Genomic DNA, 11,932 nt, shown 5'->3' on the forward strand with positions numbered 1-11,932 from the left:
GGGGGGGTCTGAACAGAGGAACGGCAGGGGTGTAGGGTGTCTCGAGCCCAGTGCGAACAGCTGAGAGGTGTGATTTCACAGGCTGGCTCCCCCCTGTCAGGGCCCTGATTGGGCCGGACAGGAGGCGCAGGAGAGGCCCGGGCTTCTAAAGGACACCAACAGGTGGGAGGCCGCTTTGGAGGGGGGCGCTCCTGGCGGGATAGAAAAGGCCGATCTGCAAGGCCTGTTGTGGACACAATCCACCGGGCCAGATATGGAGGAGGATGGTTGATCGCAGGATAGCTGAGGTGAAGAGAGCAGAAGGGCAGGAGGAAGTGGGGGGAATGGTTCTCAGGGAGCAGAGGGATAGTCTGAGATGAGCTTTGAAGGGTGTAAAGGGCAGCAGTATAAGGTTGGTCTGAGAGGTTGGTCTTTTCTGTGTGTTTTTGGTCACAAACGTTTTGTAGGTACCTTTTGTTCTGTATTAGCGAGTGTAAAAGGTTAATATTTGACATCAACAAATGGGCAATACAGTGACATGTTTTTTTGTTGACTCATAACTCATTTGCAGCACCATGTGAGTAAAATCAGGCGTCAAACCAGTTGTCAGATGTTTTCTGTAAGTTTTACGACAGATGCAACACAGAGCCTGACACCGTTGTCAGGTGAGGGGAAGCTGAGGTGTAATACAGGAAATTCTCATCACAGTCTAATCAAAGAAAAAGGGCAAGTCGCTCCTATGGCCATTTAGTTTGGAGCTGGTTGACATAGCAGTGGTTAGTTTATCAAGGACGTCACCACAAGACAGCGTAGGAGAAGCTTATTGAACCCAATGTGGCCTCAAGCCGCTCAGCACGGAAAACCACGAGAGGAGACGCAACAGAACTCAGTTAAGGTGAGTAAAAAATATTTTCAATTCGTTTCAAATATGATTCCTTTTAACATTGATTTCTTATTGTTTTCTGCTCTTTAAAAAGGACATGATCGCACAGTTGTTGGGATCAACACGACTTGGCATGGCACAATGTTTAGGAAATAGTACAGATTGTGACCTTTGTGTGGTGGAAGTCAGAATTTGCCTCGCCCTCCAGAGTTATTTATCACAAGGGCTTTAAGCATCATTACATTTGCATTACCCATCAAAGAGCTGCACGGGCTGGTATTTAGCAGTATTAATACTTACTGTCAGGGACAAACAATGTAGTTCATCTTTTTTTCTTTTAGTGTCAGAGGGCCCTACTTTTTGCTTGTATTAGACTACAACAGTAGGACAATGAATCTCAAATAAGCCACACTTTCAATAGCTATTAAACTTGAAATTTCCCCTTCTGTCAAACTGAACTTTGGATTTTTGTGGCGCAGATGCTCGTGTCTCTTGAGCCCCGTCCTCCCTGCGCGCTCTGTCACAGTTAACCATTCTTAAGCCGGTTGTTCCTGCTACTCTGCAACTGTGACTATGAAAGGGTGCTTTGTGTCCGAGGAGCGGTGAATCCAGTTGTTGCCCCTTGCGAGGACATGCTTCCTTATATCGCCATATTAATACACCACTTATGGAATGTAAGGAAGTGTGTGGTTTCAAGGGGTTTTGAGCACCAGCCACACTGGGAAGAAGAGACACACTGGTCCTATTTTTTACTTAATGTCTATTTTTTTAATTGAATGTTATAAAAGATGTAGCTTCGTTCAGCATGATTCATGATTGCCTGAGTGCTCCTTTGTCTGTTTTATGAGATGGGAGGGGGATTTTAGGGTTCATGAGCATGTGTGGCAGGACACAACAAGTGAAAGGTCTGTTCCCTCTCCTTCAGCTCAGGCACAGTTAGTATTACCCTCAGCGCCGATGATCAGGTCTCAGGGACTTCTTGAAAAAATTCCTGCCCTTCCCCAACAGCTGACAGTCATGGAGGATTGACAGACCACAGCTGTCACCCATTATAGCAACCGCAGGACTCTCAAAAAAGGAAGAGGGGGAGGGAGGGCAGAGATGTGGAGCTGTCACTGAGGGTGAAGGTTTGCTCCTGCAGGCTGGATTTGGAAGGAAATAGAGCGATGTCACCGGCTGTCAGGGTTCCCAAACCTCTAAATAGGAACTATCTGCTTGATCCCATGACACTTGTTTCTGTGTTGTAACTATGCAGGATGTGTCAATAAAGACTCGGTGATGATGTTGTTTTTCTCTCTCTGTGTTTCATCAGGTAAGGCTGAAGAGGACATGACCGCCTGATCGCTCGCAGATGACGTCCACCCTTTATTTTCACACTTTCTCCTCCCTCATTTCCTTCTTTTTCTATGTCCTCTACCCTCTACCCTCTCCCCCCTCCTCACTGCATGCCCCGTCCTGCTCTCACTCGCTCTGCCTCTTGCAGCTGAAGCAACACACCTTGCTGTGGCTGGTCAAACGGAACCAAGTCAGGTGTTTCTGTGAGGTTTGGTCCCCTTCAACCAGCTACTGCGTCGTGAATTCAGTCAGCGTGGAATCAAAGACACAGTGGCGTTGTGGTGTGTGCTGCATACTTTAGAGGTGGTAGTCTACTGACATTGATAGATTATTTTCTTCAGTAATTTGGTGTTGATTGTTTTTCCTGTATGGCAATTGATGTTTGAAAAAAGCAAATAAAAGATTGATGACAACATATACAGTGGTGAATTAAAATTCTTCTCAATGTCTAAAGTCTCAAAAACATTTAATGAATGTAAAATACGGATTCATAGAGTCAGTTTTCTTTATACCATTTTAAATTGTATGTGTTTATGTGTTTTTTTTGTTTTTGAGAGTGGTATAAAAAGTGTGAATTCCCTCCAAATATGTAGAATTAAAGTCTGATGAAAACATCTTTTATTGCACTACCAAAAACTCAATTAATAGGTGAATTATACAGAATGCGCAATACATTATTCAGCAAAAAATACCTCCACCAAAAGTCTAACTTGACCTGTTTAAAAGGAAACGAGACTCAGTGAGACTCAGTGAGACTTGGTGATTGTAATAATGATAATAGTAATAATGTTATGATGCTTTTGTCCACCCTCTTTTTCATTCTTTCATAATTCCAGGATTTGATTTTCCTTCAGTATATTCAAAAAGAGCAGCAGAAAACAATTGATTTGAGAGTGCTGTAAATGAAATTGCTCAATTTGGAACAAGTAAACAAACAAACAAAAATAAAAATACTGGCTTTTCTGATAAATGCCGTGCTATCGCAGTACATGAAGCTTTTTAGATACTCTCCTCATGGCATATGTGATATAGGGATTTAGACAACAAACGCACACACTACAAACATGTCATTATCTGTCTTGAATCTCCTATAACAAATGTTTCATCCTCTTTTATTTATTTGTGTGATTCTTTTTAAAAATGTATTTAAATCTCTTAAGTCCAACTACATATCAGTTCAGAGTCTGACGATACACACTGAGTTTATACCAGATGATTCAGAACCACGGACTGCCTCCATGATTCCCACAATGATAAGAATCATTTTGTGTATTTGCTGATATTACTGCAGGAATTGTGGAAGGCCAATAAAAGAGTAGGTACAGTATCTGTTTAAAGGTGCAACATCTACCATCTGAATTAAAAATGCAACACAACTTTCATGTTTTTAGGTATTAAATCATGGCTTATACCCCTGTAGACATGCCTGTATTTTGTCAATCAATCAATAATCAGAATCACGGGGATTTAGGGGAAATAAAAAATCATAATAATTCATAGGCTACTGTAGTTGAATTTATAAAAGAAACGCCATGTAATGCAGTGAGATTTACTGATGAATGAATACAGATTATGAGTTGTATAGAAAGTTGCAAACAACTATATATATGATGAATAAAATGAGGATAAATCATAACAATATATTAAAAATAAATATAAGTAATTGTAACAAGGCGGTCTGTTCATTGTGAGCAGAAAGTTAGTACAAAAGTGTGTAACATACAACTAAAGACATGTCATTTTACAGGAAACCGCCTCTAAGAATTAAAGTGATTGTGGCCACAAGGGGGCGATATACGTTTTCTGGGGCGGTAGTTTCTGCCGCAGCAGAGGAAGTTGAGCAGCATCGTAAACATGGCTGACAGTGGAGTGACAGGTGAGTTTGGGAGTGTGTAACAGCTGGACTTTATAACGGTTTACAGGTATTTTGATACCTTAACGGTGTGCGCAGCGACGAAATGTCTCGCGCTTGTAGGCGCGTGTTTTGCGGTCTTTGGGTTTGTCTTGTAGCAAAGTTAATTTCCCCTTATGCTAGTGCTGCTAACGTTAGCATTGCAAGCGGTACCATTGCGCGAGACAGGAGGCAGTCGTGTTATTGCATCATTTTTTCGATTGTTTATTTTAAACGAACAGAATAACTAAACCTGTCTGTTTTAAATTGTCCCTGTTATGTGCAGATAATAGTTGCTGACCAGTCATGTGACTGTTTTCGTTAGCATGCTGCAAACCTAGCAAGTTAAATGACTGTATAGCCAGCTAACAGCATCAGAACTGCAGGACTGGAAGCTAAATGAAAGCTGCTCCTGTCATTACAGCCCAATGCATTAATTGAACCATCCATTGATTGTTTTTACAGATGGAATTTGCAATACAGATGACATTGCACAAGCAAAGGTTGGTATGCTCCTGAATTTTGCAACACTCGTGTAAGGCTGCCTATTTGGCACGATTGTAACGTCTTCGTTGAACCCACTCTATGACATGTGTGTCGAACAGACTGAAGGCAAAGAGCTGACCAAAGAGGAGAAGCAGCGGCTGAGGAAAGAGAAGAAACAGCAGAGGAAAAGCAAAGAGAAAAAAGATGACAAGGCTTCACATGAAGGGGAAAAGAAGAAGAAGAAGAAAGAAGAGAAGCCCGTCAGTTCAGCTCCCCAGCCTCCAACACAGTCCTCACAGAAAGGTGCATATCATTCAGACAGCACCAATGATTGCATCTGTGATATTTGCAAAGGAAATGTTCTTTCTAACTGATCCATCCCGCTGTGACCCTCCCTCTGTAGTGCCTGCTTCTGCACCGGTTCCCGTGCCTGCCTCAGAAACTGCTGCCCCGGCAGACAAGCCATTGAAGAGTAAAGCAGACATGAAAGCGGAGAGGAGAGCACGGCAAGATGCCGAGAGGGCCTCAAAACAGGGCAAGAAGGGAGACGTGGGGCAGCCGGCTAGGCAGCCGCCTAGTGAGCTGCAGCCAGGTACTGTAGTGGCCAGCAGGCCAGCATAAGAAGTGATTTATACATGATATAGTGGGGAGAAAGTCACACTTTTTTTATGTGTTTCTAGTGGTGAAGAGGCTCCCAGAACATGTCCAAATGGACAACCCGGACGTTTTAAAGAAACTGGCAAAGAAATTGGAAAGACAACAGGTTAGCGACTTCATGCGTCATCTCTTAAAAAAAAAAAAAAAAAAAACTTGAATCTTGAAAAAGCATGCTTTGTCTGATTGTGCTCAGTTTACCTTGATGTCATACACTGCCAGTCACTAAAAATTAGGAGAGCTAGCTTTGTGTTAGCATGTTTGGTTAAATCCTGGGCACTAAACTTCCTTTATGAATTCATCGTAAATATCTTGAAAAGAGAAAACAAGGAGGAAGAGGCTAAATGAGTTGGGGCGTGTTGGTGACTCTTACCGATCTCATTGAAAAGGACTTGAATACACTTTATGTTGGTTGTTTTAATCAAACACCTGTTGGAAATAACATGTTATATCATGTGTTTTGTTTACTATATAATTTGTGGGAGCCGCATATTTCTCTGACACTTACAAGCATAACCGTAAGTTTATACTACTAACTAACGTCTGAATCCTGCTCATTCTGGATTTCCTGTTTTCGTTACTGATTCTCTAATTTGAGGGTATTTACAACAAGGACAGTTCACGAAACGTCACCAACAATCCTAAAATGTGTTGAATGTCCCTCGCTGCAGCCTCAGATAACGAGTTCTAACTGCATGTGATCATACCTAACATTTCTTTCAGACACCAGGGTGCAATGCTGCTACAAATGTCAAGGTCTGACCTTCCTGAATCTAAATGTGTGCCATTGACATTCGTCTAGTTTTGTTTGCTAACCTGTAATTGTTGTCGTACTCCAGCGCTGCTCAGTAAATTGGAGAAGTTGAGGATGTTGTTTGGTCCATTGAGACAGAGGCGGTGTGTCGGTGGTTTGTGTTCGTTTGAGGAGCTGACAACGTGTTAAATGTATCGTTTTGTTGTTTGTTGTGCAGGTCTGTGTTTGCACTCCATGCTGCTCTGTTTGTACTTGGAGAGTATTTACAACAAAATCAGACATTATAAACAGGTTTCCTGAGTCGCCAAAGTTAAACATGAATAAGTCTCACAACATTTGTCTTTTTTTGGCTCTAATCTGCTTTATTTCAGATCCCACTCCGGTTGGACTACGGCTACAAAGTCAGCTTGTTTTCTCATCTCCACCAGTACAGTCGCAAAGCCCCTCTAACACAGCAACTCGGGTAAACTGACCGTATAGTACAGTAGGATGTTTGGCCAATAAGATTATCTTAAATCTCCCTTCTTGCTATTGACTGTTTTTGTCTGCTGCAGCATTCCCTCCACAGTGATTCATCCTGCTATAGTTCGCCTGGGTCTCCAGTATTCACAGGGCATCGTGGCAGGATCTAACGCTCGCTCTGTGGCGCTGCTGCACGCCTTCAAACAGGTACGAAGCACTATTTGGTCTGACTGCATTACCATCCCATTGTGCTTTTTAGACAGCGACAAAAAATACAAGGTCCCATTTGCGACGCAGTTTAGCTCCTGGCAGTCAATGCAGTTTAGCTCCAGATTTTTTAGCAGCCAGCAACATTCTCTAATGTTCGGTTAAAACACATGATTTTTTTTGTTGCGGGTTGATTTAAAGTCAACAAACTAAAGCAATGTTCTTTCCCCCCCCTTTCAGGTAATAAGAGACTATACTACGCCTCCAAATGAGGAGCTATCTAGAGACTTGGTCAACAAGCTGAAACCTTATATCAGGTACAAGCAAGAGTTCCAAAGAGAGTCCTACTCAGCACTTTTATTACAGGTCTCTGAATGTGTTACTCCATGAAAAGAAAAGAAAAAAAAAATTACATTTGTCTGTTTAACACATACAATTTTTGCTTCTGTCTTATTTTCCTCGCAGTTTTTTGAATCAGTGTCGCCCTCTGTCAGCCAGCATGGGTAATGCAATCAAATACATCAAGAAAGAGATCTCCAATATTCCTAGTCAATGCAAAGAAGAAGAGGTTCTTGTCACACTTGATACACTCATACAACGTGTTGTATATTCCATAGATACCATAGACTTAATGTTACCGATACACAGTTTACACCCCCCTCTCATGATTTCTTCTTCTGTTCAGGCAAAGAGCAAACTGCTGAGCTGTATCGAGTGCTACATTAAAGAGAAGATCATCCTCGCTGCTGAAGCTATTGCCAAGTACTCCATAGAAAAGATCAGCGACGGAGACGTCATCCTAGTTTATGGATGGTAAGACACTTAAAGCTGACATGCAAGGAACAACATTTAGTTTAAATGTCATTCGTGTCTCCAGACCGCTTTTTAACACTTTCTCTTCCCTTTTCTTGCCTCGCCTGTGAAGCTCCCATCTTCCTTCCACATTCTCTAAACCCGCCATTCTCTAAACCCGCCATCTCTTCTTCCATGTCTGCCTCAGCTCGTCGCTGATCAACCACATCTTGTGCGAGGCCTTTGAGAAGAAAAGGAAGTTCCGCGTGATCGTGGTGGACAGCCGGCCCCGACTGGAGGGCCGGGAGGCCCTGAGGCGCCTCGTCCAGAGAGGCATCAGCTGCACCTACGTCCTCATCTCGGCCGTCTCCTACATTCTTCCAGAGGTACATTCGCACGTTCGAGAAAGGTGTTCATATTTACCCAAAGAGTAGCCAAAGCAAATACAAATATTTTCTCTGTTTTTTTTGTGTGTTTATGTCGTAATAAAGCTTTGATCTTGGACCTCCACAGGTATCCAAGGTGTTCCTTGGTGCTCACGCTCTGCTGGCCAACGGGTACGTCATGTCCCGCGTGGGGACGTCACAGATAGCTCTGGTAGCCCGAGCCTTTAACGTGCCTGTGCTGGTGTGTTGTGAGACCTACAAGTTTTGTGAGAGGGTGCAGACGGATTCCTTTGTGTCCAATGAACTAGGTATGGAAAAAAATAAATAGTCGGCGGCTGGTTGGGTTTGTTGAATTGTTTCCGTAAATATGTCATGTCAAGTACTGCTCTCTGCTCAGTTGTACCCGTGTGTAATTAGAGAGTGAATCTCCATCTGTGCGTTCCAGATGATCCCGATGACCTCATTGTGACGCGTAAAGGGAAGACCCAGCTGGAGCACTGGCAGCAGGTGCCCTCACTTGGCCTGCTCAACCTGGTGTATGACGTGACGCCGCCAGACTTCGTGGACTTGGTCATCACAGATCTGGGAATGATCCCGTGCACCTCGGTCCCTGTGGTGCTCAGAGTCAAAAACGTGGACCAGTGAACAAGCTGCTGCTCAGAGGCGCTTTCTCTGTTTATTATTTTTTTGATGGGGGAAGTTTGTGAGCTTGAACACTTGCACACAACACAAAATATCATGCTTTGAGCATGCAATAAATATATATCTGAAATGGCAAAGGCTTCTTTTAAACAGAGTCCATTTGTGTTTTTATGGGATTGGATAATTACAGATTTGTTCCCTCGGGGTGAGGAGGGGAGTTCTGTCTTTTTTTTTTTTTTTTAAATATCAGGTAAAGGCTAGATGTTTTATTAGATCTTTGTTGTGAATGTTTCTTTACAACTGAACATTTAATTGCCTGTATTTAGAGCAGAACAATTCCACTGTGGTTCACAACACGCACTCATTGCAATTTAAACTAGCCAGAAATGGTTTCCTAATCACTCTCAGAGCTGCAGTACAGTATCTATGAAGAACTTATGAGAGCCATAACATTCCTCTGGCTAGTTTTTAGGGAACGGATCATTTGAACAAGATAAAGTGAGACATAAACCCGGTAGTCAAATATATATTTTTTTGGCAAAGGATGTCAGACTGTTTGTTATGTAGTCAAAGTCAACACATGGTGCTCACATGCTTCAAATCTCATATTGGAACACAAGTTATCCACAGATACAGTTTCCTTGAAAGCAGCCATTTATTAGTTAATGCACTAGTTGATATTCCGTTGATATCTAATGAACATACCAGGACTGTTTATGACAACGTACGTCTTAACTAATTAGGCGACATTTCCAGAAACGAGTCCACAAAGGGTGTTCAAATTTACAAATGCTTGTATTTGCATGTTTCCATGGCGGTAACTCAAGCAAAGCAATATATATGTATTATTAATATTTTCAGAACCCTGAATGAAAAAGTGAAACTAACTTGTTTCATCTTGGAATCGAAACACACAAGATGTGGTAACAGCATAACAGCAAACCGATAACATACTGAAGTCCTTCAGTTAAACTCAATGTCTCACTTTTTTTTAACATAACTTCATACAGAAAATCTTTTGATGATCCACATCATGATTCATCGAGGGAACCTGACTTGGGTTTTTTTGCTCTGAGTGTTCAACATGAAGTAAACAATTTGCCGAATTCTACAGATGTCCTCTAATGTGCATTTGGACACGTAGCTCTATCGTGTAAACTCACACATTCAGTGCATGTTTGGCACAATTAACAGCAAACAAATTCTCAGAATTTTCTTACACATTTCGTTAATGTCTCGTGTCGGTCAACTACATTTAAAAATAGAATTATAATGGTAACAGTGGTATTGCCAAAAATGTAAAAACTATTTAAAACAGATAAAAATAAAGTTAAATTAAACAATGTTTAAAAGAAGTCTGAGGTCATCTCAGACTCTGTGTCAGCATCTTCCCTTTCAGTTTCAGCTCAGTAGATCATTGCAGGTAAAGAAGTGGATTGCAGTTCAGCCTCACTGTGACTTGACCTTCCGTCTCTGCGTGGCCCACAGCAGGAAAGAGACCACAACCGTAAACGCCCCGAGAGGCCCAAACACCAGGAGACTAGGGAACTCCCCCTATTGACAAATGACAACAAAGACACAAGCAAAAGAGTCACCAATGTTAAACTAGTGAAATACACAACATGAATGATTAACACGAAGCTGCTCGCAGGAACTGACCTCTCGAAGACACTTGTATCCGTGAAAGTTGACCGCACAGCTGCACTCGAAGAAGCTGGGGCCGTAGGGGGCGCAGAGGGAGTTCTCCGGGCAGTTGATGGCTGAGGATTGTTAATAATTATGAGATGAATGCTTGTCAAGTATTACCAGAAGGCTACTGCAGTGTTTAGATCAGATGGGAACTTACACAGCTGTCCAGTCTGGTTGCACATATCTTTCTGGCCTTCACAAAGGCGGTTTCCCTCTTTGATCTCCACCTTTTCCCACGAAGTGTTGCCCCCTGGACAAACTATGTGTTGTGGCAAAATCCTACAGACACACAAAAACATTGACTTTTAAAGAGATAATGCTTCATATTAGGAGCAGCTGTCACAGTTAAGTGTTTATGACAGAATACTTACAAGAAATTTAACTCAGTAAATCCTTGAAATGCCGTGTCGCTGATGTTGACAATAGGATTGAGTGAGAGGTCTCTGAAAAGAGAGTTTTTAAAGTTAAAAAGAGCAACAACAAAATGGTTCCATATGGATACTGATAATAAACAACAAATAAGACATGTTTGTACATTCCTTATATATTAGAAGGGCTCTAATTGTGTACTTGTGTGGGGTTAATCTAATCCTCTAAGAATTCTTCTTTCCTCAGAGTAGTTGAAAAGTTGAGGTCTTTGCTGCTCGGAATAGAAACTTTCCTCACTTCCAGGCCCAAGCAACTCATCAACACTAAAAACATTCTGAGGCATCGCCCACGTAAGTATTTTTTCCTGTACACATTACTGAGCGTTATGAAATTGTAGTAACTGTACATACATCATTAATGCTTTTGATGCTCCATGAAAATCCTCCACGTGAGTTAGTGAACAATTAGACAGATCCAACCTGATACAAACAACAACAAAAAACCTTATTATGAAGATTTCTATTTAAGTTACACACGATGTCATTGGTATTACACTGAGACAAAGAGTACATCATTAGCAGCCTACCTCCTAATTATCATATTGACAAAGATAAACAAATACAAACAAGTACAGCTGACTTAAAATCGAGGGAAAAAATACATTTACTTGTTTTTTGTTTTATTTACTTATTCATTTATACGGGTGTTACATCATTTTGTTTTACTTTTACCCCATCTGGTTATCCACACGCCATTTACTCAAATGTAACCTCTGTTTTCGACAGACCGTGAAGGCGTCATTGAAGTCCTACCCGATGATGTGTTCAGGGTCGCCCGTGTTGTCATGTCTCAAGCAGCAGCGCCCGTCTATCCGACCAGCGGACGAGGAGCAAAACTGGCCCACTGCGGTGCCGTTCAGGACCGCGCCGCTGCAGAGCTCACATACCTGCGATTACAATGCATTACGAAGGGGAGAAAGAGGTTGTAAACAACAATATTTCCGATCATCCCATTGAACAGCCACCAAAACTCGCTGTTTGTGTCATTTACTTATTCTAGTAGAAACCACAGCTGTAATATTGCCAAATCCAAGTCTTACCTGCAGGTCGTTCAGTTGATAACTTGCGTAAAAACATAAATTCAAGATCAAAACAAGCACTACAGGTTTAAGCTGGCTGCATCCAGCTATCATTTTCATCGACTGAAGTCATATGACTCTACTGTAACGGACATGTGACAGGAAGCAGGTCCAACACACGATCTACAAGTCTAACTCTATTTTGCGCTGCAATTACGCATACACTCAATTTAAAGCATAGTATACGATTATGTAGTAAATAAAAAACTGCAGCGCATGAATACATATTGTAAGCATCTAGCTTGTTCATTTCTGCAGAAAAAAA

General features: G+C 41.9%; 2 protein-coding genes across 3 annotated transcripts; one reads left to right on the forward strand and one right to left on the reverse strand.

The window, feature by feature from the left end:
- Positions 1–4,012: 4,012 nt before the first annotated feature.
- Positions 4,013–8,621, forward strand: eif2b4 (eukaryotic translation initiation factor 2B, subunit 4 delta). Of its 2 annotated transcripts, XM_031870265.1 has the most exons (13): positions 4,013–4,073; positions 4,554–4,591; positions 4,694–4,877; positions 4,978–5,166; positions 5,255–5,337; positions 6,354–6,445; positions 6,537–6,651; positions 6,892–6,968; positions 7,117–7,219; positions 7,337–7,464; positions 7,652–7,829; positions 7,957–8,137; positions 8,275–8,621. In XM_031870265.1, exons 1-13 carry the CDS (start codon positions 4,052–4,054, stop codon positions 8,472–8,474), a joined length of 1,590 nt encoding a protein of 529 aa, XP_031726125.1. In that variant the 5' UTR covers positions 4,013–4,051; the 3' UTR covers positions 8,475–8,621. The 2 variants fall into 2 exon arrangements, with proteins under 2 accessions (XP_031726125.1, XP_031726124.1); XM_031870264.1 differs by having other exon boundaries at positions 7,117–7,464.
- atraid (all-trans retinoic acid-induced differentiation factor) lies at positions 6,587–11,765 on the reverse strand. The gene is made up of 7 exons (XM_031870267.1): positions 11,629–11,765; positions 11,342–11,475; positions 10,940–11,008; positions 10,532–10,603; positions 10,318–10,439; positions 10,131–10,231; positions 6,587–10,025 (listed from the first exon to the last, which is right to left on the reverse strand). The coding sequence occupies exons 1-7, from the start codon at positions 11,725–11,727 to the stop codon at positions 9,921–9,923; spliced, it is 702 nt and encodes a 233-aa protein (XP_031726127.1). The 5' UTR covers positions 11,728–11,765; the 3' UTR covers positions 6,587–9,920.
- Positions 11,766–11,932: the final 167 nt, after the last annotated feature.

The sequence above is a fragment of the Anarrhichthys ocellatus genome, unplaced genomic scaffold (assembly GCF_004355925.1).
Source record: "Anarrhichthys ocellatus isolate YVR2014 unplaced genomic scaffold, GSC_Weel_1.0 scaffold52, whole genome shotgun sequence".
Taxonomy (NCBI): Eukaryota; Metazoa; Chordata; class Actinopteri; order Perciformes; family Anarhichadidae; genus Anarrhichthys; species Anarrhichthys ocellatus.